We start from the raw sequence: 27923 nt of genomic DNA, 5'->3' as shown, positions 1-27923 counted from the left end.
TGAGCCGGGAGCCCTTGGAAAGCGTAAAGAACTGTACAAACCAGACTATGAGAAGCTCCTCAGCAAGATAAATGTTGACGGCTGCTGCTGTGAGGGGACCTAAAAGTACTGGAGGGCAATTGCTTTCTCAGCATCACCCATCAGCGTTAGCTCTCGGAGGAGAGGATGGGGAGAGATTTAGCTGTCAAAATATTAGACACCTAAACCTAGGCTAGTTGCTCTCTGTTCATTTTACAGTTTGCAGGGTCTATTTGATGCAGTCGTGGGTGTTTCTCCTCACCCTGAAGCAGATGTCTAATACAACCAAACAACACTGTACAAGTCCTTTCATCTATAAAAGCCACCAGTGCAGCACTATGAGTCTCGGAGGGAGAAACCACACATGATGCACCGAGTCTGTCCAGCAAAGGAAGAGAAGTGGAAAGACTGAATGAACCATGAGATGGCTGGGAGGATGTCAAGAGCAGTGCAAATCCATTAGCTCACATGGGCCTAGGACAGGAATTCCCGTTTCCCCCATGTAAACACTAGAAAACAACCAGTGCCAATGCCTGCAATTGTCCAGCGGGACTCCTGGTTTCCAGTGTAAACAGGATGCAGTGCTCATGCTGAATGGGCCGTGTTTCCCCCCTCCCCGCTTCAGCATTTGTGTAAGTGATCTCACTGGGGAATTTGGTCACTTAGATGTAGTCTGATGATCACATTCCACCTCCATGATTGGAATATCTCAGAGAAATAAAGATTTTCTGTGCTGCAGAGCTGAGCGAGGTATGATCAGCAAAAGGCTTCAATGTGCTAATATGGAGTCCTGGGCCAAAATCCCACTTAAGCTGAAGCTCTTTACACTGCTCAGGCAGTGAAAAATGCCTTTAAAATGAGTGCCCCTTTACTTTGCCCTGAATGGCTTGAAAAGGTCCTCAAGGTAACTGGAGTTGTGTCCCCATTGGCATTGCCAAGCATGAATGTTGTTGATAGAGGGTGGAGAGGAATGGCTTGGGTGTTTTTAATGGTTAAACAGGTATTAGAGAAACAGATAACCTCAACAGGTTGTGGAAGTGCTGATGGCCCACTGTAGGATTAGCTGTTTCTTACCATGAGAATTGGGACATGATGTTTCTCATAGTAAAACAGATCAATTGTCCGTCTTCCCTAATAATAGCTATCCATTCTTACTGCATTGAAAAAAACCTAAGGTATCATTCAGACATTTATGAAAATAAGGAGATGAACATATCCAAATGCATTAAATCTTTTTTGAAAAGCAATTAATCCAGTACCTGATTTTTTTAATTACTGTGTCATTCCCGTTGGGAACCACATGACTTGGGTATTAGGTGGAAGCAGAATTTGCTCAGGATCACATGTATTTTTCTGGAAAAAATTAGGATGTAAACAAATATGTAAAGCATGTATGGGTGGAGCCTGTTCAGGTAGTTAGTGGTCAGGTGTCCATACCCCTGGGCTCCCTTGTTTCCGGAGATGACGCCATGCAAGCCATATAAAAAGGTTTGCACTTTGATGCTCACACCAGTTCATTTGACTTCTCCCTCACTCAGCTGCATTGGTGAACTGGTAAGTCTTTCTTGGATTTATCAGGGAATAATGCAATGGCTGTGTTACTTGGTTGTTCTGGTCAAGAGACTATATTACTGATCACAGGACACCTTTGCTTCTGGTGTTTCTGTTCCAGGATTTGTCCTGGAATGGGGGAGAGGATGTTGGACTCTTATTTAGTTTGCTCTTTCTTACATAGCTTGCAAATGTCCTGTCACCTCTTCAGAAACGGTGACTGTCTGTCATCTTCATTATGTAGTCTATCTTCATTAATTTTTTCATACCTCATTAAGTCTGGAAATTAAATAAATTGGTGGATGCTGCAGAGTAAGTCTTGGGACTTCAAAAGAGATGGGTGGGAAGAAGCATTATCTGGAAGAAGGAAGCTGCAGAATACCTGAGGGCAAAGATGCAGAAGACATCTGGGAGAATTCAAGATGAGGAAATGAATTGGAAATAGGAGCTGAAGCCTCTGGGCCAACCCTTCTCTTATGGAAGGATGAGCCCATTAATTTTGATACAACTCCAATGACGTAATGTGATATACAGCTGAAGAATTTGGGATAGCGTCTGAATTTGTGGTCTTTGGGCTTTATCCTTGGACATTAGCAGCTCAACATCTACACAAAGGGGGATGTGCTCTGTGGTGCACGTGAGGAACTGAAGAAGCGATAAACAAAACATGGGCCCTGGAATGTCTGCTGATTTAATTAAGAAAATAAGGAAATGAAGTATTTTCATGTTATGGCTTCTACAAAGTTTAACTGTAGGCAATTCTATAAAATTCAGGGTTTATGGCTCTAGTCTTTCTAACAGTGATGCTTGCACGTTCCCAAGAAAGGAAGGAATAATCTGGCAGTGTTAGTTGCATATTTCTGAATCCAGAAATCATTCATACATGCAATTTTTTCTAACAGTCCTTTTCTCAGTCCAACAGCTAACTGCTACACATGTTTCAAGAGCTCAGGTTGTGATTTGTGGCTCGAGAAGAAAGCGCGAGTGCCCTGATTTTGTATCTCTCTTTTTCTCTTTGTCTTTAGCTTTACCAGCACCTCGGAAGGATGTCTTGCTACGAGCAGTGCAAACAGCCCTGCCTGCCTCCTCCCATTTGCGTGCAGAAATGCACCAAGTGCGTGGAGCCCTGCAAGACGGTGTGTGTAGAACCCTGCGGCAGCGTCTGTGTGAAGCCGTGCTCCACACCATGCGTGGAGGTCTGCCCAACACCCTGTGCCACCCAGTGCACCACATCCTGCACCACCCAGTGCGTGGAGCCTTGTGCCACCCAGTGCACCACGTCCTGCAGCACCCAGTGCGTGGAGCCCTGCAGCACCCAGTGCGTGGAGCCCTGCAGCACCCAGTGCGTGGAGGTCTGCCCCCCTAAGTGCATCGACGTCTGCATAAAGCCATGTGCCACTCAGTGCCCAACCCAGTGCACCACCCAGTGCGCGGAGCCCTGCGTCACTCAGTGCTGCACCAAGTGCGTGGAGCCCTGCCCACCCCCATGCGTGGAGGTGTGTGCCACCAAGTGCGTTGATTCGTGCGAGACGGTGTGCCTGGAGCCATGCAGCACGGTCTGCTCCCACCCATGCTGATTGCCTTAGCACACGAGCCTTGCATGCAGCCCTGATGCTTTGGTGCATTGCAATATCCATCGGCTCATGAGCGTCCACGGAATGAAAAACAGGTTACAGACCCACCTGCGACGTACCAAGACCTCTCCTGACCTGGTTACCCCATGCTCTCTTTGTCTTGGAAAATATTTTTCTGAATGTTTCCAACCTGTATCTTTGCTTCCTATGATACTTCTGCTACTGTTATCTCAGCACCTTTTTCTTGGTAACTGCCGTTGGCCAATATTATACTGCTAGGCATCTTGGGAAGTTATTTAGCAATGGCTGGGATGTAGGCAGTTAATGTTGGAAGATGTCTCCCTTTCTATTCTTTAATTCTCATTTTGTCTTTTAATGTATGTCCTCTTGTCTTTTAATGTCTATGTGCAGCAATAAAAACTGACCATCAATGGCATAATGTGTCTTTTGTTTTTCTTTCATCTCTGCGTTTCCACATCTTCAGACCCAAGAACATCTTCCTTTAGTTTTCCTTCTGAAAGCTGTTATGGTTGTGGAGGATTTGTAGCTGCAATGCAGTGCTGTAAACAGAGAGAGCATGCATTATAACATGGAGCAATGTCTTCTAATACCATAAAAAAACCATCATCCACTCAATACTTTTCTGACTGATATAAAAAAAATTAACTTTGTCCTACTTGAAAATAATGATAGAAATTTAATTTTTGTCTTTATTAATGATAGAATTTTGATCTTTATGTCTCTGGATTTTGGAGGCAAGTCTTAGAAACTGTTAAAAGGCTAATTAAAGTGGAAGAAAGCCCCAAATCCAAGAAAGAAGGAATTAAAATGTTCTTGCTGGGATTTTAATTATTTCTTAAAAACATTCTGATGGAGATGAAAATGCTATTTTTGATGAATTCTTCCCATGATTCTCACTGGCTAAATATAGCAAGTAGGGGATTTGGCTTCAGGAGATGAATCTTTTTGTGGTTCAGGAACAGGTCCGAGCCCTGCAAGATTGCAATTTTGTTCCCAGGTTTGCTGCAGATATTTTGTGTGGTTTTGGGCAGGTCTCACTTTTGTTACCTATCTGTTCCCCATCTGCAATGAGAAGTCACATCCCTGACTGATAGAGCCGTTGGCATTTCAGGTTCATTAACATCTGGCAGGTACAATAGCATTTTAACTCCCTTGTAAATGCATCTTCTTTATTTGGAATCATAATTTTGAAACTGAAGCAGGCCCATTGTCTGGGGGGATGTTATACTCATTTAAATGCTGCGTTTCAGAGATAATGCTCCCATTGTCTTCCATACTGTGCATGTGACTTGCTTACCTCTGTCTCCATCATGGCCACACAATTTCCATGTCTGGGATGTAGAGAATTGCTATCCACCCACCATATCATTACAGCAAGGGTGGAGAACATCTAATCTAGAAAAGAAAAGAGTTATATTTAGGTGTGTGTAAACACTATTACCAAATCAGCTTTTAATGAAACCTTGTGTGCAGGTGTAGAGAGTTTGACAGTAGATTCCTTTTTGTGTTTTTTCTGTCAACACCAAAAGGTGACACCATCAAACAGGAATAATGATAGGCAAAACATGTCTCAGTAAGACAAACAAATTCTACACCTGAACACACCTTTCAGTTCAGGTAGACAAAGCAGGGGTAGGTGGACCTGATATTCAACAGCACGGAAGTGGAGAGGGAGACTAGGAACGTGCATCTCTAATTCCTGCTGTTGAATGCAAACCCTTGGGGATTCAGCAATGAACTCTGCCTTGCTAATAACTGCTTGCCGCTGCCACATTTGTAGCATCCGTGCCTGCTTTCAGGCATGGAAAAAATCTTAGTCAGGAAGTCATATGCAGCTACTAATGAGATCCATCCCATAGGTTAGTCACCTATGACTGATTTCCAAGCATCTTCATCCAGCTCTATCAGCTGCGTTAGTAATTTAAAATTTTTTCTTCTCTCCCTTTCTGCTGTGAGCATTGCACCAGGCACAGTAATCACAGATGGGAGCACGCAGCTCTGAAAACCCGAGAGGAAGTGGCAGAAGAGACCTGTTGGTTTGTGCTCACCATGCTTCCTGTGCCTGTAGGAAAATGTGTTGCAAAAGCCCTGACACACTGCTCTCCTATGCACCCGTGGTTAGTTCTGAGCATCGCTAAGATTTTCCTGTATATTTACAACAAATTGGTGACCTTTGGTCCATGTCAGCCTCGGGGTCATTAAGACCCCCGGTAAATCAGGCATGAGGGAGGGATGTTAAGATGTAGGATGATATTTTTTCCATTGGCACCTTCTGCTCTCCTACACCCAGTGGAAGCCATGTCCATCATCTCTCCAGGTATCACACATCTGTAATGGAGACTGGACTGTAATTCATAGGGCTGAACATGACCCCACAGGGCATAGCATTGAGGAATGCTCAAGGGAGGCTTGAACTACCTTTTCCACTAGAGTTAAAGACAATATTTCACTTGAAACATTCTCTCTGTTCCTTCCTTGGAAACATTTCAAGGGGATTGACATTTTTCTGAAACATGTATCCATCCCCAGAAAAAAGAAATTCTGCCACAACTTCAGCAAGCCAAACCCAGTGTTTGTAAAAAAAAAAAAAAAAAAAAAAGTTTTAGTTGCTTCAGCAAAAAGCTATGTGAAAGTGCAAAAAAAAAAAAAAGGGAAAAGCTTTCTAATTTCTTGGCAATATAAAATGTTTCATCCCCCTTTTGGGGATGGAAAATAGAGAAGGATAGAAACAAAACCCCAAAACACAAACTGCCAAACACAGAGCTGCTGCCCTTCCCAGAAGCTGGGAGGCAGCACACAGAGCTCCTCCACCCCACTCAGATTTATGCCAGCTGGAGATCTGTCCTGGTGATCACAGACAAAACTATCAGGAAACACCTAGACTTTATGCAAACATGTTCTGCTAACTCTGGAGCGGATCTGAGCCATGTCTCAAATCTGAGTTCAGTTGTGGGATCTTTGCCCAGGGTCGGGACAAGATGAATTATTAATAAATTAGCCAGTTATTAGCAGATTGGGTGTGCCTTGCATTAAAAACAACAAATCCCCCACACCTGGAAGAGGAAGCATCTCTCACAGACCTTGACTGAAGTCCAGGTGTCAGTGGAGCAAGTTCTGGTTGTGAAAGATTCTGGTCATCAAGTTAATCTGTTGTCATCAGCTCCTGGGGCTGACTTCGGAAAGCGTATAAAAGCCTGCCATTTGGGAGGCTCCATTAATCTGAGTGGCTTCTTCTTCCATTCCTTCAACAGCAGAGGACACCAGGTGAGTCCTTCTGTGTGCATTGAACTGTATATGTGGGGGTTTCTGGTGCTCTGTTCTTGGGAGACAGGGTGATTTTTTTTTTTTTTTTTTTATTTTGTTTCTCTAGTAACAGTTTTGGCTCGTCTCCCTGGCAATTTCATCTCTGTACTGGTGAAAGCCATATTATGTTGAGACTTTCTGAGGCTGCAGACAGTGGCTTGCTGAGTCTTTGGAACAGCAAACCCTTGTCAACCCTCATAATTTTTTCCCAACTGATAAGAATCCTTGTGGGTAACCACTGAGTATTGAGTATCAGCTACCAAAGGATGGCATCTGCTGGCAGGTCGTTTTGCATCTGTCAAGCAGCCATGGGCTGGTAGCTGCAGTCCCCTGGATATCCAGGGCTCTGAGTTTCACTCTTTTTGTATAAAATCATATCCTCACTGAGCAGGAAGACAGTTCATTTGCATTTAATGGCTAGAGACATGGCTCCTGCTCTGAGGGTCTCAATGAACTAAGCAGAGACATGGCTGTTGCCAGAAAGGATTGATATCAAATGATTTGTCTCTTTCAAAACCATTTGCAATACTGAAATGTCACCAGCTTTCTGCTTCTCTCTGACTAGTTTTAAATACTGCTCTGAGGTTTTTGTTGAACTAAGTATGCTTTCATTAAAATCTGTGTTGCTTCTTAGCTTGTCAAAGTTGAAGTGTTCAGAAAATAGCGAGCAGAGGGAAAGAAGGAAAACTCCTCTCATTGTTTCTCTTCCTTCCACCTCTGTAGCCATTTACCTTCTTGGATCCCAACTTTATTAGGCTGGTGCTTGCCTCTTGTATTCATTTATGCTTATATACAGTCATGCCCTGAGGCCTCAGCAGAACGGCTGATCTCCATAGCAGCTAACTGTAGTGGGAGCCTGGAAAAGCAATATGGGGCACTTACAGCAAACTGGAGTCACCAACATAAATTTGGTCTGAACAGCAGCATCCTCAGGGATTTCCAAGGTTGTTTTATGTGCTTTTGCTGGTAGGATAAACTTTTAAAGTCTCTTCACTATTGGTTTGATGTCAAAGCTGAAGAACTGACTAAAACTGCAATATCCAGAAGGGAGAAGTGTGTAGGGCTTAAAATAACTGAAATGGCACCTTGGTTTTCTTCCAGGCTTAGTACAGATGTCTTCCCACCAGCAGAAACAGCAGCAGCAAATACCTTCAAAATGCCAGGAAAAGTGTCCTCCAAAGTGTGTGGAGCAATGCCAGCCCCCAAAAGGGCAAGCTAAGTGTCCCGTGAAGAGCATCCCGCAGCAACAACAGCAGCAGCAGTGCCCAAAGCAGAAGTAGCACTAACAGCAATGGCCACAAACTACGACGGAAGATGCAAATGCTTACTTCCAAGCTCTCCTCCTGCCTGCTGGCTCTGCCAGAATAGCTAGAAATTTGCAGTGTGCCTCTTCTGTTTGCAAGCAGAAATTAGTTTACAAAGAGATGTAATTCATTAACTTGGATTTTCTCATCCTCTACTATTAAAAAAATGTGGGGCCATTTTCTTCTGATATTTAACTTGGAACATGCTACAATAAAATTATAAGTAACCTCATTACTTGCTCCTGATATTTATTTTCACTTTACTAGTGTCATTCATTCTATTGTTTTTGTTTTATTAGCCAAAGAATTACTTTTAAACATACACTTGTATATAAGGCACACTTACACAGGGACCCACGCACATTTGCCTTCCGGATTTCCCAAGGAATTATTTGTCTGTATCTTATTTCAGATAGATCCAGAAACCTCCAGCTATTATTAACCAGGTAGACCAGAAATGTCCAGAGCAAACAGGACACAGAAGGATCACAATTTCTTGAAAGACCATTTAAATTCAGGGTCCTTTAGGCAGAGCTGCTGCCTTGGTGCCAAAACTGGCTCAGTATCAATGTGCTTCCCCTCTCAGGGGCAATCCTACGAGTTGTTTTCATCCTAAACTGCGGAAACTCAGTTTTCTGCAAGATAGAATATTCTGAAGTATATTCTTCTGGGTCTATCAAAACAATTAACCATGGTTTTAGAGTTTAAACTGTACTATAACTGCTAGGAGGAAAACAGTTTTTGGAAGCCTTTAACACTGAGAGGAAGCTTTTGCTTGCTCAGAACAAACAGTTTCTCTTTTAAAAGAAACAGAAAGAGGATTCAGAATGTTTTGGTTTCTCAGCAGGACATCCTGGCTCAGCTAATTGATTTTCCAGTCAGCTGTATGGCAGAGTAGAGGAGGAAAACTAGAAATACAGAAACTGTTGAGTGATATGGTGTTGGTGCCTGGCAGATAGACATAAGCTTGCTCTGCAAACCAGAAGCTGCGTGTCTCGGTGTGATTCTGTGATCAGACGATGAGGTTGGATGTATCTAACACGTACAGGGCCAAACTAGTGAGATTACATCGCTCCTGGCTCCTCTGAAGTGTGGGAAAAACTTGTTTGCTTGTGCTTGCAACCTGCCTTGTAGATGCGCCCATGCCTGGTGTTTGCCGAAGGTCGCAGAGTGGCTGTGAATGTGCTCAAATGGGGACAGCGCGGTGTGAGCCCGTGCTGTGGGCCATGCTCTGGGATGGGGTGTCTTGCTCAGAGGTGTTTCAGTGCCATTGGCCAGCCCATGGGCTGACAGCGGGGGGACTCTTGCCAGTTCTCCAGCCTGGGCACCTGCAGAGGAGCAGTGGAGCCAGGGTGCCCTGCGAGCCCCCGAGTTTCTGGGTCCTGATTTGCCCAGCTGTGAGCCTAAAAAATGACTGCCTGTTGCAAGCTGAGGCTCCTTTTCATCTTTTTAAGCAGAAGGTATTAAAAATCTCCACAACTTGGTATTCAAAGTAATTTTTATTGTTGGTTTTCACAGTGAAATAAATCCCAGATACAATTATCAGCCTAAAATAATTAGAGATAAGTACCAAATACATACGCAACAACACCGTGTGGTGAAACATGTTCCAGGGTGTAATTGAGACAGCACTGTGTATGCTTCCTCCTTTATCCTGTCTAACAGATGGAAGCCACGCCTGAGGTTAATCTATTTCAAAACATGTCTGGATTTGATTCAATTATCTATATATTTTCCATAAATAATCTCAGCTTGAGCTGTTCTTTTACACATCCTAGAAAATCCAAGGTGAGCTCTCTGAGGAAAGCACTGATTACTACCAATTCAGCTAAGCAGATAGTTGAGAGGTGATGGCTCTTTTGCAAAAATTTTTCTACTTCCTCTAACCCAATGGATTTTTTAAATTGCATAAGATATTCAGCACTATGGAGTCATGATTCAGAAAGTCTTATTGCCATTGAGCAGAGCCCCTTAGCAGCAGGTTCTGCACAAACCTCAAATCCTATTATTGATAGGCAAAACCCCTAAATGCAAGGTGGGAGATGGCTTTTGAGTACAGGGAGCTGGGGAGGAAGGCATGAAAACCAGGAGGCAGCGCGCGCCTCTGGACAATGAGCTCTAGGTCCCTAACTGCATTTGGGTTAAGTTTGAATATTTAGCTTAATGAACCCTGACTCTTGCGTGCCATCATGCTCTTTGGTCTCTCTCTGGGCCTATAAAAGCCAGGGGGATGATTGGGAGAGGGCAGAAGTTCAGGCCACTGGAAAGCTGAACGCACCTGCCTACAACACCGCTTGAAGCCTCACTATCTATTGACAGTCCTGGTGTGTCAGTTAGCGTACGGCTGTTAGTACGGGATAACGGTAGTGTTAGTTGCAGGGGGAGCTGGAAGCTGTGCTTAACAGAAATTCTGCAGCGAATAAAAGGGTGTTGGAAAGTGACCTCTGGTTGTGAGGCACGGGGAGAGGAGGTCTGGGTTTGCAATCATCTTCTCTCTTCAGGGCTTCCCTTGTCAGCTGCAAGTTACTTCTGCATGGGTGGCCACTGGTTAGGCTGCTTCACCTGCTGCTGCTCGATGGGAGGACACTTCTCCGGAAGGGAGCACTTCCCTGGCTCAGGGCACGGAACAGGGATTGGCACAGGGGTCTCCTTGCACTCCTGCTCCTCCTGCGGACATGGTGCAGGTTCAGGACATGGAACAGGGATTGGCACAGGGATCTCCTTGCACTCCTGCTTCTCCTGAGGACACGGTGCAGGTTCAGGGCATGGAACAGGGATCGGCACAGGGATCTCCTTGCACTGCTGCTTTTCTTGGGCACATGGTGTGGGTTCAGGGCATGGAACAGGGATCGGCACAGGGATCTCCTTGCACTGCTGCTTTTCTTGGGCACATGGTGTGGGTTCAGGGCATGGAACAGGGATCGGCACAGGGGTCTCCTTGCACTGCTGCTTTTCTTGGGCACATGGTGTGGGTTCAGGGCACGGAACAGGGATTGGCACGGGGATCTCCTTGCACTCCTGCTTCTCTGGAGGGCACGGGGTGAGCACAGGGATCTCCTTGCATTCCTGCTTCTCCTGTGGACATGGTACAGGTTCAGGGCATGGAACAGGGATTGGCACAGGGATGTCCTTGCATTGCTGCTTCTCTTGCGGACATGCTGCAGCTTCCGAGCAGGTAACAGGAAGTGGCACAGGGATCTCCTTGCACTCCTGCTTCTCCAGCACACATGGAGTTGGTTCAGAGCAGGAAACAGGGGCTGGCACAGGCAGCTCTTTGCACACTGATTTCTCTTCAGGGCATGGAACAGGCTCAGGGCATGATACAGGCGGGAAAGTTGGTGGTAGCTTGCATTGCTGTTGCTGCTGCTGCTCCTGGGGTGGACACTTGGGTATCACGACCACTGGTGTTTCTCCCTTGCCTGGTTCCACCACTGGTGTTGGCAATGGCACTGTTTTTTCTGGGCATGGTACCACTACTACTGGGACTGGTTCTGGGCAAGGTGTTGGGACTTGGACTTCAGGTTGCTGCTGTGGACATTGGACCGGCTCAGTGCACTGCACAGGCTCTTGGCTTTGCTTTGAAGTCGTTTTGCTCAGGCCAGGTGGGAGGGTGATTTCCTGCTTGATTTGCATTTGATTCAAAGACATCTTTGCAGGAAACAAGGTTGTCTGAAAGAAATGTCAGAATGTTATTGTTTCTGCTAAGTGAACTGCATTGGGATAAAGGTGAAACGATTATAAGAAACATGAATCAGCTGCCAGAGTAAAGTTCTCTTAGTTTGAGTAAAGTTCTCTTAGTTTGTCCTTGGTTTCCCAAGGCAGTGTGGCTCAGAAAGAATTATGATTTGCTCTTTCTTTTTCATCCTGCTTTTCAGCTCCTGCTCTGACCCTGTCTTATCTTGTTCTTCCTTTCTGTTCTGCAGTGTGGGACAGCCCTGTCAGGTCTAACTGAGGTAGAGCCACACCTTTGAACTTGGAGCTGATTTACACTTCAGAGCTCTTCCTCCTGTTGCTTGGCTCTTCCAAACAGGTTAACTTCCTTTCATTTCTGTCCTGGGGAATTGATGAGAGGAGCTGGCAAATAACAGAACTGCTGGTTTGATAGCAGTTTCAGAAAGTCAAAATAATAATAATAATAATAATAATAATAATAATAATAATAATAATAATAATAATGAATGCTGAAGACAAACATTTGCAAATGTTTGGTGTACCGAAAAATATAAATCTGGGCCCAACAGGATATTTTACATTGACAAAACTGAAATACTTAATTTGATTTTGCCCCTTTTAAAATGGTTTTCAGATTTTAGTGGGAATTAGAAACCTGAGGTGCTAAGGCCTCAAGGTGGACCTCACCAGTAAGCTGATATCTTTCTGTAGTATTAAGAGTCTTTACAGTAACAATAGGCCAACTCCTCCTCTTGCTCTGGTTTCACTCTGACTTCATTGATGATGTAATGCATTGAGGTTACCTGTGGCACAGTCCTTCCAACTGTCATGGAAAGAATTAGCAGTGGTAATGTGTCCCTGTGTTTCTGGATTATTATGGCCACTAATAATACCTGTAGCTTGCATGAATCAGAATAATCAGGAGGGATTTCTTCTCCCAAGGCCAGTAATATGCAACAGGCCAAATGGGTTTTCCTAACAATTTATGAAACTGCGTCTGTTTTGTGGGCTGCTGAAGGCAGGCACCAGGCTCAGCTGGACTGGTGCTGTGTCTTTGGTAAAGCCTGTGTTGCTGTTTTTCTAAAGGCAATCTAAGGGCACAAATAAAAGGTTAGAATCACAGAAGCGTTGGTTGTCAGGGACATTTTTAAGTGCCCTCAGTGCAGGACTAGCACCAACACAGATCATGTGAGAGTGTGCAAGTTTGTTCTCCCTTCCCCATGTTGCCTGCTCCTCTCAGCACATCTTCAAAGCAAATTCATTCCTCTCTTCTACATTCTTCTAGATCCTCCAGATCAATATCACTTGCCTCTTGCTATTTTCTTTATAAGGACCTGATAAGATCTTAAGCCAAATTAATATATTGCTCTTGACATGGTTAGCATGAATGAGACAGCACACTAGGAATACTTTCACCCTTCTGCTCGCTACAGCCCCTCATACTCCCAAATCTATCTTTTACAAAGTAATTCTTCAATGAAACTGAAATTTAAAAAACATTCTTGTTATAAATAGCAGAATCACAGAAAATAGATTTGGAAGGAGCTTTAGGAGGCCATTTAGACCTTCTCCTTCCCTGAAGGCAGGATCAATTATACTTAAACCAACATAATTTTATCTAATCTCTTCTTCAGAAAGGGTCTAATTTAGCACTTAACTATCCTCAGATTTACACACAATCTGAATTTGCCTTGCAGAGTCATTCCAAGACTGCTTGTCCTACCCCAATGCCCACAAATTTCTTTTCTTCGCAGGAATCTTTTGCATATTCAAAGGTATCAAATAAAACACTTCTTTAAAGAGTCTGCCTACATTAAGACAAACAGTAAAATTGTAGACATCACAAAAAAAGTATTAGTATTCTCTGACTTACCCAACCAGTCAACAGGGAGAAGCACGAAGTCAAGTGGATGGTGGAGCACAGAGATTTGAGAACTTTTATATGGTTTCAAAGCCCTGCCTTCTGGGAATGAGTCCTCCTAGGTAATGAGCTCATTCTTTCACAACTGCCGTTGTGCATTTCCTCCACAGACTTGTTTTACACGTAGGCATTGTGAAGAGAAACTTTTGGTGCAGAATGCATTTTAATCCCCTTTCTGACTAATCCAAATCAACAAAAAACTCTCTGTGTGAATAAAGGTCATACCCTCAGGTTAATACATTCATTGCAGACCCCTTCAAGATCAGGGGTCTTGGTGTGGTGTCAGCCAGCGTGGTTCCACTTCAACACATGCAACTGAGTCACTTCATGTCCGCTAATGCCCCCGCTTCTTAGGATGTATTTGTAGTTTAAGAAAGGGGGGCTAACCTGCACTTCTCTCACCTGCTTTTCATCAGTGAATTCTCTAAAGTGACTTTCTTGTGATTCTATAAACTCGTGATGGATGGGTTGTTTTTTTTTTTTCCCCATGAAGATCTTCATAGATTCATTATTCTTTCATTTCAGAACAGATAATTTTTAATGCGTGTTATTTTCCATGGTACAGAAGATGCAGCTCCCACCCATCTAAATGTGACAGAAGAGGGAAGTGAGTTTATCTCCATGTATCATGTGAAAAGTAAAGGGACTTTTTAATAGCATGCAAGATTTATCACATCCAAATGGAATTTGGACACTGGTCTCATGTAGGTGCCAGAATGGCATTTGAAAAGATGTTTCAATCTACATGTGAAAAAAAGGGAGCTTGTAGCATATACAGTTTATTCCTTAAACATTATTCCATGTGAAAAAAGTTTATTGAGTGAAAATATCTCACTGATTATTATCCTCAAAATCTCAGGGAGCTATCAGGATACAAGTCAAACAGTCCTCATTTCTGATGGTAGGATTATTTTCAGCAGCGGAGACGACGCGTCCCACACAGAGGTGAATTTCATCATATTTGGTTGTCTTGGAACTATCTTTGTCCTGTCTCCACCATTTTACCAGAGCTCTTATCAGAGCACGCACTCCAGATGCAATCGTTGCAACAGGCTGAGCTGGTACCCGTCACCGGCTGGGACTCGTAGGCTGCAAATGTAAGAAACTGTTTCTAGCTGTGGTGTAACTTCCTCTGTTAATAATCATTTGGCAACTGAAGGACAGAACACCTGAATTTTAGACCACATCTTCTTCTCCTATAGCGTGACTTCATCCACGCAACTTCCTTTCTTACCTCATGGCAGGTGGGGCTCTGCCTTGCTGCCTGCCTGGCTGGCTCTGGAAGCTGCTTAGTTTTCGTTGCCAGCCTTCGCTAGCGAGGGGAATATCCCAGCCCAAGACCTAACCCTGACTCAGGCCCCACCTGCTGCTCTGCTGGTACAAATTGCAGTCGTAGCTCTGCTGAAGGCAGGAACTAGGACACTTTCCAGCAGCAGAGAACCTGCCTGTCCGCTTTCTAGGTAGCGACATGCTTTGTGGTTATCTAAATAGCCCTTCTGCTGAGATACGCTCCTGGAACATAGCCCTTCAAAGCAGAAAGGTAGAGGGAGTAAGCTCAGACTCATAATAAAAGTGTTTTATCATTGCACTTGTTGGCCTGAAGACGACAGAGCTGCTGGGTTTGAAAGGAGACAGTGCATTTCATTAGATCAAACACTGCATTTGAATATTTGTGCAATATTCACAGGTGAATATGCATCTTCAGGTCAGAGTTTCAGTAACCTTTGTTATGGCCATCAACTAGAGCACCTGGGAGAAACAGGGCACGTAGCACTTGTGGAGCAGTGTTGAGGCAAAGACTTACAGCTGTACAGCCATGGCTCTGTGTTGAGACATTGCTTTTATTTCAGCAAGCAGTGTGGTTTCTGGAATATTTAGGTGTCAAATTTCCAGCCTCAACTTGCAACATCGAGTGATTAAAGAAAAATCACTTTCCATAGCTGGAAGGGAGACGACCTGAACCCTGTCTGGAGATCAGGAGGTGGGGCCATCCTGACCTTAAACACTGGTTTGGATAAAGGTCTGGAGAGGCTCGGGGAGGTCACTTCACCTCCATGTCAGCAACCTCAGCAGAAAAATGATGGTAATTATCATCGAAGAGGCTCTGAAGTCAGACCGTGGAAAGGGAGTGAATGTTTTTCCCATAGTAGAGGTGTAATTGCTTTCCCCTTCCATGTGAATTGCACAGACTATTTTTAGAGGCAAATGTCATACACAGTGAAACCTGCCTTACTGAAACATTTGGGAAACTACGGGAGAAACGTGCATTGAGTAAGGTGGCTTTGCAGTGAACGTGGAGCTAAGCAGCTCCTCAGCTCTTACCTGGTGGAGCCCGGCTCAGCTCCCAGTTGATACTGAAGTTGTATCACTAATTGCAGGGAACATAACACCACAAGTAAGAAAAATACTGGCCTGAGCCCATCCTTCCTAGACAGAAAATGCTACTCCAGCTCCCACACAGCTTAGGTAGGTGCTGCACTGCTATCAGCCCATCAGTGGCCTTGCAAATGCTCATCATGTAATTAAGTCCCCAAAAGTCTAAGATGCCCTGGGAGGTACGCAGCAGTTATGCTAGCAGCTCTAAATGGAGGTCTGTAGCTGTCATCTTTATCTGGTTTATCATTGAGATGAGTGTCTCAATATCTCTAAGGGTCCTGAAGCTGCATTGCTTCAATGTGAAAAAAAGGATCAGCTTTTTTAGAAGTGAGGACCACTGCAGAGAACGTCAGCTCAGGTTGTGAAATGCTCGCTGTGATCCTCACCTCACGTCTGCACAGATCCTCTTTGATTTTTCTCTGTCCAGTGCTTTGAAGCTTTGTGCACAGAGAAAACGTTCTGAGGAAGCTGTTGCACTCCTGGATTTCATGTCTTGGTGTGATTCAGAAGTTGCTGAACTGGATCTCCCAAGACATGGCTCGCCCTGATGGCTTAATTAGACACTGTTTCGTTAACACCCCATCTTGTTCTTTATTATTGTGTCTGTCATCATTTTAGGGTGGACATCTTGATTAACTCATCTCACGAGACAAAAGACTTAATTACCTGTTACTGAATTTCCTAGTATCGGTCTGTCTGCCTGTGAGTCCAGTCACTAAAGCACCTTCTCTCCTAGTGCTGGAGACTGAGTGTTAAGTCATGAGACAGAAGACAAGAAGCTGGTCACCCACAGGGATGGCCAAATGCTGTAGTATCCAAGTACTGGATATGAAAAGTCCATGCTTCAATTTTTTTTTTTTCCTGTTATTTCATGAATGATTCCTCTTCATTTTTGCTGCAATACAGCACCTGAGCTTCCCAGGAACCAGAGGGTTTCCTATTAAACCTATATCAATGGATTAGTTTAACAACTCTCAAGAGACGCGCATGGATGAATCACTGGATTAAGTCTGTGACTCTGCATTCATAGTTATAAAACCTCTTCCATAAATTCACCAACCTCCATCTTAAAGCTTGCTCCGTATTTTGATTCCGATTTTCTGATTTGGCAGCCTCTTCCAGAGTCTTTCTGCACTGCACATTCTCCTAATGACCTGCCTAAATTTATTCCTAACTGATTCTGCAGAATTACTGTGCTTCTCGAGTACAACAGATTGCCTCATTGAAAACCCATGGGGCACAACAGGAACACTTTCCAGTCAGCCATCACATCAAAGAGCCTAATTCTCAGTTGCTTCATTCATGCAGTTGAGCTCAGGAATGAACTTGTTGGAGTTTAGCCTGTCATCAGCTCTTTCTAGCCCATGCACCAGGACATGCAATTGTAAAGAGAGCAGCCTGGGGGTCACCCCAGCTTTGTGTTCATCTTTGCAGTGCTGCTGCTGCTGGAGAACAGTGAGCTGGGGTACGGTGCCATGTTTCAGGCTTCCCTGTCCTCTTGGAAGGGGATGAAATACCAGCTTGCCTGGAGTATCAGCTGCGTGGTGGTCAGGCAGGTTCTTGGGGCACCGCTTGCATTTGGATTAAGGTTGCTTTATGCTTCTAAAGAAGTAAGAAAAGACCTTGAATGTCCCTGAGGTTCAGGCCCCACAGTTTGAATTTCTGTGTGCATTTGCTGCCTGTGGTATTTTTGTTGTTTCTGGCAGGACTGAAGACATGGGGCTTTAGAGCAGACCGTTTGGAAAACATCGGAATAAGAACAAGCTTTCATGCTTCAGGTGTGGCCAATACAATAGCCTTCTGCTGCTAAAATAGAAAACGCCTAAGAATGGGGAGTTTTCTCTACTAAAGGCCAGGAAAAAACACCTGTTGCTGCAAATTGGGCAGTTCTGGAGCTGTAGAAAAATGTACACCATGTACAGCACAGGCCCTTCTCTCTGGGAGGTAGGACTCCTGGGGTATATAAGGACCTCTCTGACTCCCAAGTCTGTCATGCTGTCTTTGCAGTGGTTCAGTGCTTCACTGGTGGGTTGGGTAAGTTTGATTCTGATTAATCTATTAAATACTGTTAATTAGACTTGCCATAATATGACTTACACTAGGATTAGAGTTTGGCAATGGCAATTTCAGGCTCTTCCATTTGCAAATGGAATTAATTGAGATTAAATTTCAGGAGCTGCAGGCTCTTGGACTTAAACTGTTTCTTCTCCAACTGTTTCTGCATCTGTGTAATGCCATAGATTAATGGAGATAGTCTTGGTTATACCTATGCCATTCTTGTGACTTTGATGGCATCACACCGCTGCAGAAAGTGATTATAGGAAGAGAATCAGGCCCAGAGGACTCGGAGATTATACAAACATGCCTTGCATTATAACCCTAAAACTGCTCTATTAGCTGAATTGCTATGGAAAGAGGAAATTTTAAAAGCTTAGTATGTCCTGAGCATCTGATTTAATAACATGTTCTGGCTGATAGAAAAAACTCCCTGGGGACTAAAAGGAAGGGCTAAATCCCAGAGTAGCAGGGAAGATTTTGAAGAGCCTCACAGCCTTGCACGAATGCTGTGTCTGACAAAGCAGACTCAGACCCAGCCTTGGTGTCCTCAGAGGTGTTCGGACTGCAAACCAATACTAACATGGTTGAGTGCTGGCAAACGGATCACCTGACAAAGTCTGAGTAACAAAAGGGACATTGAGCAGATGAATACACAGCAGGAAGATACCTTGGGAGGTGCAATTATTGGTCTTCAAGCTCAAGGGAGAGGGACTTATCTTGGATCTTCTCCTTTCCATTGCTCCGAGTTAGTCATTAAAATCATAACAACCCTGAGCTCTCACAATTTGCTTCATTCTAACACCCATATGTGGATGAAGGTAAAGCTACAAGCGTTTCTAATAGGAAAGTGCTGATTTTGCTGCTGCTTCTCTTCCTCCCTTGGTTTGTTTTTCTACAAAAAGAATTTTATTTTTAATTTCCTCAAAAACATTGGATTTTCTTTTTTCCTATAATGTTTTTCTCAGTTCCTGGCTTGCAAGAAGGATGTCCTCCCAGCTAAACCAGCAGAAGTGCAAGCAAGCAGCCCCTCTGCCACCTGCAGTGGCAAAGCCATGCTGGAGCCAGCACCAGTCACCTAGCAGTGGCAGAGACAGACACAGCAACAGCCAAAAAGAAAAGAAACCTGAGGAGCTTTTTACATCAAAACCAGAAGCAACAAATGCCCACCACCAGCCAAGGCACCACAAGCTCTCATTTCTGTGCCACACCTGGAACAGCAGCAAAACCAGAAGCTGAGCCAATGCCTTCCCAAGCCAAAGTAGCTCCTGCATATGGAAAGTGATGGCAGAGGAACAAAATCTGGGGCATGCCATAGTAACTTCACGTTCTCATTGCTGGTGTGATAGACGCTCCACTGGATAAGTTTCACAGCTTCATCTTCTGCAGCTGGGTGTCTTGGCGACCACATGCTGCTTCCCCATTCAGGGCAGAGGGGCTGGCAGTCCCTGGAGCTGGTGGCTTTGTGCCTTTGTGTTAAAGCCTGTCGCTGCTGCAGAGGGGACAGCTGTGGCTGCAATCAAGCTCTGAGTTCATACCTCAGTGCCCAGGTTTCTCTCCCACTGAAAGCCCAGCTCATGGATGGTGTAGCTAGTGGATATGGGTGCTGGGGAGAGAGAAAGTTGTGTCGCAACTCCACAGCTCAGCTTAAGTATTTTAAAAGTCACCAGGGCTATTATGATCAGGTAGTCAGATTTTCTACAGAGACTAACCTCCACTGAGCCTGGCAGCAACCAGAACAAAGAGGTGTGTGGGGCTACTAATTGCAGAACAGCAAGAGTTCATTAAGTAATAAAACACTCTTAAAATGAAGCAAGAAGGAGTCGAAGTGAGGAACATTTCATTCTTATGCATGATGGGGTTAGTATTTTGCCTTCAGTGCTGTTAAATCATTGAAATAGTGAGACTGCAAATTTACTGCTTGCTGGGTTAATAATATGTTAAGTTTTATTATCTGCAGCCTGTATGTTGCTTTCTAATTACAAGTCTGATACAATAAAAGTGCAATCTCTGCTTATTCTCTCATGTTTCCTTTATTCTCCGCCCTCCCGTTCCTGCACACACCTTACTGCCCTGCAGGGATGACTGAACAGACTCACTCTCCTGTGAAGAACACGACGTGCAGCCCAGCTACCCTTTCAGTGTGTGTTCCCAATGCCCAGAAGCACATGTACATGTGAGCAGCTGGAATAAGGCACTGGCTTTTGCAGCAGTGGGAACAGGAGGCTGTGGTTGGGCTGTAGGGAGCATTGGCAACTCAGATTTAATTTCATGCCAGTGCCTTGGTAGAATAAGGAGCATTCAGACATTAGGGTCATATGACACAAAGGCATTGGGCTGGGTCTGGCTCACAGGCTGCCAGTTTAAACGATTTTCCTGGAGAGAGAGTGCATCTGAAGGTAATTTCCCAGCTACCAGGATCTGGTTCTGCAAGGCTGTTGCAGGAGGTGGTTGTGCATGCGAATGCTGCACTCTAGTGGTTTGCACAGCTTGGAGGAAATGTCCGTGCTGTGTGAGGTTGGAGGACATGGCCATGCCTTCATGCGGCTGGAGGAAATGGCCATTCCTTGGTGAGACTGGAGGAGATGTCCATGCTTTGGCGAGGCTGGAGGAAATGGCCATGTGTTGGCAAGGTTGGAGGAAACAGCCATGCCATGGTGAGACTGGAGGAAATTACTGTGCCTTCATGAGGCTGGAGGAAATGGCCATGCCTTGGCAAGGTTGGAGGAAACAGCCATGCCATGGTGAGACTGGAGGAAATTACTGTGCCTTGGTGAGGCTGGAGGCCATGGCTTGGAGAGACCAGAGGAAATGACCATGCCTTGTCAAGGCTGGAGGGCATGGCTATGCCTTGGCGAGGCTAGAGGAAATGGCCACCCCAGACCCATGCAGGTACTTTTCAAGGTGGATCTGTTTCTTCGAGGGAGGACTCTTTTCCTTGGCTTTGCTGTCATAGCCTATCACATGTAGTGTCCTTCAGTATGCACTAGTTTTAATGCTTAACAACTCGCCACTGTAGCTCCCTCATGCTTTACAGCTCCTTGCCTAGTTTATCTGTATTTTTTTGTTACCGTTAATTGAACAAGGCTAATTTTGCATCACTTGAGGTTTCAATTCAATACCCCAGATCACACCTAGCCAATTTACCTTGTTTCTTCTATCTTCTTTTTTGACTGGCTTGTTCTTCTACCAAATTTCTATATTTGGAGCCAGCAGGGAGCTTTGCATTCCTGGTGCATTGGCTCATGCTCCAAAATTGCTGCACTGTGACGGTGCTCCTTTGCATTCCTGACTTATTAAAAGGAAGGTGGTGGATTCCCTAATGTCTCACCTGGCATCTCCTCCAGGATGTTTTTCAGCTTCCCTCTTCATACTTCTCAGTGTCACAGCCCTGTTTTAACTTCTTTTCCCACCTTCATCTTGTGCTGTTCTCCAGGTTGAGTCAGGCATATTAAAAAAGCACAGGAGATTTTCTTAGCCGACAACCACTGCAGGGCAGGCTGGCTTGTGGGGAGAAGGTGGATACTACCAGAATGTGCACAGATGATGACAACAGAAGCAGTCATTTTTGACAAGCATTGTCATGTGAAAGTGAAAACTCATTAAATTGTTACATAGTGAAAGCCTCTGAAGTTGCTATGTTGCCACAGTTAAAATGGAGCCAAATTGGGTTTCTGGGGGTTTTCTTTCTTTCTTTGATTCTGTAGTTTTGGCGTGTACTGATTAAGAGGGCTTAGATACATAGTCTTACAGATATTACTGGGTATGAACATGGAAGACAAGTTATTGTTGTGATCAAATAATTAAAGTTCACCTGGGCTTTCAGTAAGTTAGGCAGGTATGTGTGGGGTTTCAGTCAAGTATGGAATGAAATATGGATTTCTTTGAAGGTTGAGGCAGTGCCTGCACCCAGACTAGAATAAAAATAATACAAATGTGAACTGCTGACTTTGGCTAACAGGAAGGATCACACCTACAACCTTTGGAGCTAAAAAGTAATGAAGAGTTATGGCTTTCGATCAAAGAACCGGTTTCTGCAGGAGAGAGGCCACAACAAAGCCACATTTCTTATGGTTCAGGTAAAGATGAACACACTCAGTGCTGACCAGCAAGGGTCAGGATTCATTCTTGCTGGAGAAGCCTATGGTAAAAGGAGCATTTCACCCTCTGTGAGTCTTGCCTGGTGTGGGGCATAGTTGTCCAAGAGGTCCTAAACTTTATTCAGTTTCATTACAAAATTATTTATGGACCTTTTTCTTCACTTCAAAAACCACCCACGGAGAGCCATTTCTTTAGCTCACAAGAAGCCACAGTTTTTAATAAACATACTCAGGAACTGGCTTTCATCTCAGCCAGTGCTAGATGTTTGTGGGGCAGAGCACTCCTCTGCGCTGGTCTCCCTCAGCTCTCCTTATAGTTAGCATGAAGAAATTGTCACTTTTGGGGGATATTTCATGTGACAACATACACATGAAAGCATCGATTAGATCTTCAGCAACTTCAAAAAATTAATCTCCCAGTTTTCTAACTAGTTTCTTTAATCTGGTTGCAGTGTGCAATAAGAATTTGACTCGTTGAGAAAGTCACCCGCAGGACTGGAGGAAGTTTATCTGCTCCCGGTGCTTTTTGTGGCCTGTTGTGCTGCCACTCACAGCTCTGACAGCTGAGCTTGTGCAAGAGCAGCAATCAAACGTGACTGTAGCTCATCTTTTCCACTCATCTGAGAGTCACTGGATGGTGTATTCCCATTGCTCTGATAACAGGTGATCGTGTTGGGATCACGGGAGCATTGGGACACCAACAGCCAGGTGCTCTCCAGAGCTATGTGAGCTAAAAATGAAGTTCTCTATGGATGATAAACTGCAGCCACCCAAGAGGGTGATTCAGCTTTACTAGCAGCTCCTTTTTTTCCTCAGAGGAGCCAGTGCCCTGTGTCCAGCCTGTACACACAACCGACCCCCATTGCTGGGCATTACAGAGCAGATGAGAAGCGCTGCCATCTCTAACCAGGGACTGAAGTTAGAGAAGGACGTGGGGGGGTCACTGCAGCTCTCATGGCGTGAAGCCAATGCCACGTGTGTGCAGAAAGATGCCAAGTGGTGGGATGGCCCCATTTCTGGGGACCACCAGCACATTTCCAGGGACTGTGAGATCTCTGGAAAGCCATAACTGTATGTTATTGGGTGCACTTCTGCCTTGCAAAACCCCTGAGGCAGGGGATGCCACTGCTGCCTGCCTCCCTGAATACCATTCAGTCTTACCATGCCAGGGAGGATTATACAAAAGGTAATTACTCTTACTATGGGGAGCTGACATTCAACTACTCATCCTGATGAGTACACTGATGCTAGTCACTGCGAGTCTTGCACACTGGACAGCTTTTGCATAGGAGCTAATAGGATATGTCGTGGGTACCTCATACCTTCAAGGCACGTTTAGTAGCTATATAAAAGCTCTCCTTCTATTCGGGCTCACTGGTCACATCACAAAGCTGTTCTCACCAGGGAGCTGGGTAAGTCTGGTTTGTGCTGAGCCTCTGTAGCTGCTGGGGTTTTTTTCTGGTTTTTTTACATATAAAAAATGCTCTATGGGAAAAGTTTTTAAAACTAGTCGGTTTGAATTGCTGTCTTGGGGTGGGACTGCACTCTCCTACAGTGTCTCCAGCTGGGCTTCCGAGTCCAAGAGACACTCTCGAAAAATGTGAGGAAAGGTTGTTAGCAGTAACTGGGGTGCTGCTATTGTAGTTTGCTTCTGGGGGTGCCTGACAACAATCAGGGAACATAATGCTAGAAGAGCTGTAAGCAGGTTTGTGTTCAGTTGTGGTATCGCTACCCTTTAATTGGCTTTGGTTCCCTAATGAGCATGAACTTTGTGGTGCTGGGACTGAGCTGTGAACCTCTACCTGCCTGCGGTGTGATGGGATCACCAAGCAGCGGTGCCTTGGGTGCTCTTTGCCTCTCCTGCTATGGCAGATATGGCCAGAGGTTCAGAGCTTGTTTCTGGGTTGGGCTTTTTTCTTGATGCATCAGCAAGAGGTCAGAGGCAGTCACAAACCAAAAGCAGGAGGGGAAAACTGGATTTAATGATTGGAAGGCAGCTCTGAGATCAGCCATTCCTCTGCTGACCTCCAAGATCTGTTCTCCCCTGTGGATGTCCAGGTGATGGGGAGGGAATTGCAGTCTGGGGAGATATTTAGTGCTACGTGTCTCTGAATTTCCCCACTGTTTGACTTAGTGCCATGTTTCAGAGTTAAAAATGATGAGTTGGGTCCTCAGCTGCTGCTGGTGTGGTTTTGAGACCATGGCATAGGTGGGACATGTGTCTGGCACCCTGTGAGGTGAGCCAGTCCTGCAGCACAGGCAGAAGCGGGACCACAAGAGACTCAGCCAGATACCTGTCTGAAGGCTCTGCTTTCTCACATGTTGTTCCAGTCCTGCCGAAGCCTCACTGAGATGTCGTGCTACGTACAGCAGTGCCTCCCTCCAGTCTACCAGGAGCCCATTCCCATCAAATGCCCGCCGATGTACGCTGCCAGACACCCATCCGTGCCTACCTGGCACTCAACACTGTGCATCCCACAGTACGTGACACCCTGCATCCCCCGGCAGCGGATCATGTCCTCCAGCTTCTCCCAACAGCAGTGTGTGACCAAGTGTGTGCCGCGGCAGCAGTACGCAACCACGTGTGTGCCGCAGCAGCAGTGTGTGACCCAGCAAATCCTACAGCAGCCATGTGTAACTCGGTGTGTGACAACTTGCATGCCGCAGCAGCAGTGTGTGACCAAGGGTGTGTCGCAGCAGCCTTGTGTGACCAAGTGTGTGCCGCAGCAGCAGTGTGCGACCAAGTGCGTGACCGCCTGTGCCCCCCAGCAGCAGTGTGCGACCAAGTGCATCCCGCAGCAGCAGTGTGTGACCAGGTGCGTGACCACGTGTATGCCACAGCAGCCATACCTGACCAAGGGCATCCCACAGCAGCAGTGTGTGACCAAGTGCGTCCCGCAGCAGTGTGTGACCACGTACACCCCGCAGCAGCAGTGTGAGACCAGGTGCGTCACCACGTGTGTCCCGCAGCAGCGTGCGACCAAGTGTGTCTCGTACCAGTTTGTGACCTCTTGTGCCCCGCAGCAGTGTGCCACCACGTACGTCCCACAGCAATGTGCGACCAGGTGTGTGACCAAGTGTGTCCCGCAGCAGTGTGCCACCAATTGCGCTACCATTTGTATCCCACAGCAGTGTGAGACAACTTGTGTCCCACAGCAGCAGTGTGTGACCAAGTGTGTCCCACAGCAGCAGTGTGTGACCAAATGTGTCCCACAGCAGCAGTGTGCCACCAAGTGTGTCCCACAGCAGTGTGAGACAACTTGTGTCCCACAGCAGCAGTGTGCCACCAAGTGTGTCCCACAGCAGTGTGCCACCAAGTGTGTCCCACAGCAGCAGTGTGCCACCAAGTGTGTCCCACAGCAGTGTGCCACCAAGTGTGTCCCACAGCAGCAGTGTGCCACCAAGTGTGTCCCACAGCAGTGTGCGACCAAATGTGTCCCACAGCAGCAGTGTGTGACCAAGTGTGTCCGACAACAATGTGAGACAACTTGTGTCCCACAGCAGCAGTGTGTGACCAAGTGTGTCCCACAGCCGTGTGCCACCAAGTGTGTCCCACAGCAGCAGTGTGCCACCAAGTGTGTCCCACAGCAGTGTGCCACCAAGTGCGTCCCGCAGCAGCAGTGTGTGACCAAATGTGTCCCGCAGCAATGTCAGTCGGGTGGAGTGAAAATTTCAAGCCACTCGAAAAAGTACTGCTCTGCATCCAAATGGCCCTGGTAAAAAGGAGCGGGGGAAAGGAAGGTCCACAGAAAGAGAGGCACAGCTTTGGGGCAGGGGTTATTTATCTCCTTGTACCACCTGCCTACTAGTTCCTATTGCTTATGTCTGCTTTATCTCTGTTTTCCAATACTTCCCCTGTAGCTCAGCTCTATTTTGGGCCAGGGTGTGATACTATTTCTGTGGCTGCACTCCAGGTGCCTGTGGCTTGTACCTTAATCAGCTACAAGGCATAGTTTAGTGGGATGCTATTAAATTCTCGCCTAATTGAAATGAATAGTAATTTTTTTTTAAAATTGAAAAAACAAAAAGAAATAAGGAGTCAAAGGAGTCCAGAACATGACAGCATCAAGAGGACTGGCAGTGCGGCCAAGAGGGCTGGCCTGTGCCCGGCTCCGGGTTTAGTCCTGGCCCTGGGAGACAATGTTCAGGGTAACTGGGATTCCACAAGGCTGTGAGTTCTCCAAAACAGCTGTTTTCACTGACAGATTTGGAAGCCAAACATAAATTTGCTAAGCAAACAATATACGAATCTTACTCCAATGGCCTTCATTTTGGAGGGTGTCCAGAAATCCCTGCTGCTTTAAAACACTGACTCTGTGTTGACTTCAGTAGAGTCCCCAAACAAGACAGAATTTCTGACTTGGTGCAGTTGGTCCTTGCTGAAACTTTATACATGAATGTTTTTATTCACTTGGTTGCTTTAATTAATATTGAAACCACAACTTGAAACAAAAGGAAATCTTTGAAATAACACTGAAAGTTGTAGCACGACTATTTTATAAATGTTTGAGCTATAAAAGCAATTAACTACATTCTTTATGCTGCCTGAAGATGTGTTCTACACTGTATTGAAAACAAACCATATATATCTATATGTATACTTATACATATATATATGCTTAAATAGTTGTCTGACCTCAGATTAAATATCTTGTCTTTCTGCCCTCTGGTGGTTTTTCTTTATTAAATATAGTGAACTCCTGTCTGAAAAATACAAAAATCCTGTAATATACCCTATCATTAGGAAAATGAGTAGTAGCTCACACTAAGTAGATCATGCGTATTTGGAGGGCAAAAACAAGTGTTGCAAGATGAAGAGGAGGGTGTGGACTGGGGCCGGGACGCTGCCCTGCATCCTGCCCTGCTCCACCCTTTCTCGGTGACCTTGGGGTGCCACCATGGGCTGCCCTCCGAAGGCAAGGAGGTGTCTAAGACCTGAGCATCTAGCAAAGTCAAGGTGGCATCTGGCTGCTTGCCCAGGGTGCTCAGTGTGTCATGGCGGGGGGCAGACCCTTTTCACACCTTCTCCTGACTGTCCCGTGACGATGCTTTGGCCCAGAGAGGCAGCATGCAAGAGCAGCAATGACCATGGACATCCTTCCACCTTGCAGAGCAAGGCATGCTCTCACAACCCAATGCTTTGTGTCCCCTTTAAAACCAAGAAATGAGCAACGGTGTGGCCTTCTGAGGAGTTGTCGCATCGTTGTGGCTTTCCCATAGGAGCTGGAGCCCAGGGGATTGTTAGGAAAATCTTCCTGGGTGGTGGGTGGCCAGTTGGTGCAGGACCTCATCTCACAGGGGTGGAGCAGCCACTAGAGAACAGGTCTTGTTTTGGAGGTGGTTGCGACGGAGTCTGGTTCTGACCCTGGTTCTGACTCACGCTGTGCCGCCAAGTGACCACAGTGCAATGTGCCTCGTTTTCCCCTGTGCTTAATTGGGAGTAATAATAGCCCCTACAATGATGTCCCATGTGGCACTGTGCGTCTCTTTGAGATGAAAGGACTTTACAGATGTTAATTAAGAGCATTTGGATGACAGGGCACGATGTTATCATCGGGTTAATATTTTGCTACCTGCACTGGAAACACTAAATTGAATATTAGCATTATTTGAAGGCTACTTGATCTGGAGCCTGCCCAGGAACTGGATTGATGGAGCTTATAAAAAGTGTATTAATCTGTTTACCTGCTCTCTGACGCCAGCTTGATTCCCAAAATCTTGGGTCAGATCATTTAATATTAAAAAAGGTGTTGTAGTTCAGGGGAGTGAAATGCAATGAAAGTTAGAGAAATCCAGGTTGGATTCAGTGCTTTTGTCTTCAATTGTGGAAAATAAGATAAGCCTAGAGAAAGCATTCTTATAGACTCACAGACTGCTTTGGGTGGGAAGGGACCTTTAGAGCCCACCCAGCCCAGCCCCTGCAGTGCCAGGGACAGCTTTAACCAGAGCAGGGTGCTCAGAGCCCCGTCCAGCCTGGCCTGGGATGTTCCCAGGGATGGGGCCTCCACCGCCTCTCTGGGCAACCTGT

General features: G+C 45.6%; 2 protein-coding genes across 2 annotated transcripts; one reads left to right on the top strand and one right to left on the bottom strand.

Annotated features, from left to right (window-relative positions):
- The first annotated feature begins 2615 nt into the window (after positions 1 to 2615).
- Positions 2616 to 3146, top strand: LOC104030497 (uncharacterized). Its single transcript, XM_009482220.2, has one exon. The coding sequence runs from the start codon at positions 2616 to 2618 to the stop codon at positions 3144 to 3146; it is 531 nt and encodes a 176-aa protein (XP_009480495.2).
- A 7148-nt stretch (positions 3147 to 10294) lies between these two features.
- Positions 10295 to 11419, bottom strand: LOC104030496 (uncharacterized). Its single transcript, XM_075724294.1, has 2 exons — positions 10820 to 11419; positions 10295 to 10705 (listed from the first exon to the last, which is right to left on the bottom strand). Exons 1-2 carry the CDS (start codon positions 11417 to 11419, stop codon positions 10295 to 10297), a joined length of 1011 nt encoding a protein of 336 aa, XP_075580409.1.
- Between the last annotated feature and the right edge of the window lie 16504 nt (positions 11420 to 27923).

The sequence above is a fragment of the Pelecanus crispus genome, chromosome 22, assembly GCF_030463565.1.
Source record: "Pelecanus crispus isolate bPelCri1 chromosome 22, bPelCri1.pri, whole genome shotgun sequence".
In the NCBI taxonomy this organism is placed as follows: domain Eukaryota; kingdom Metazoa; phylum Chordata; class Aves; order Pelecaniformes; family Pelecanidae; genus Pelecanus; species Pelecanus crispus.
Note: the sequence above shows the minus strand (reverse complement) of the source record. Positions and strands in the feature narration are given on the sequence as shown.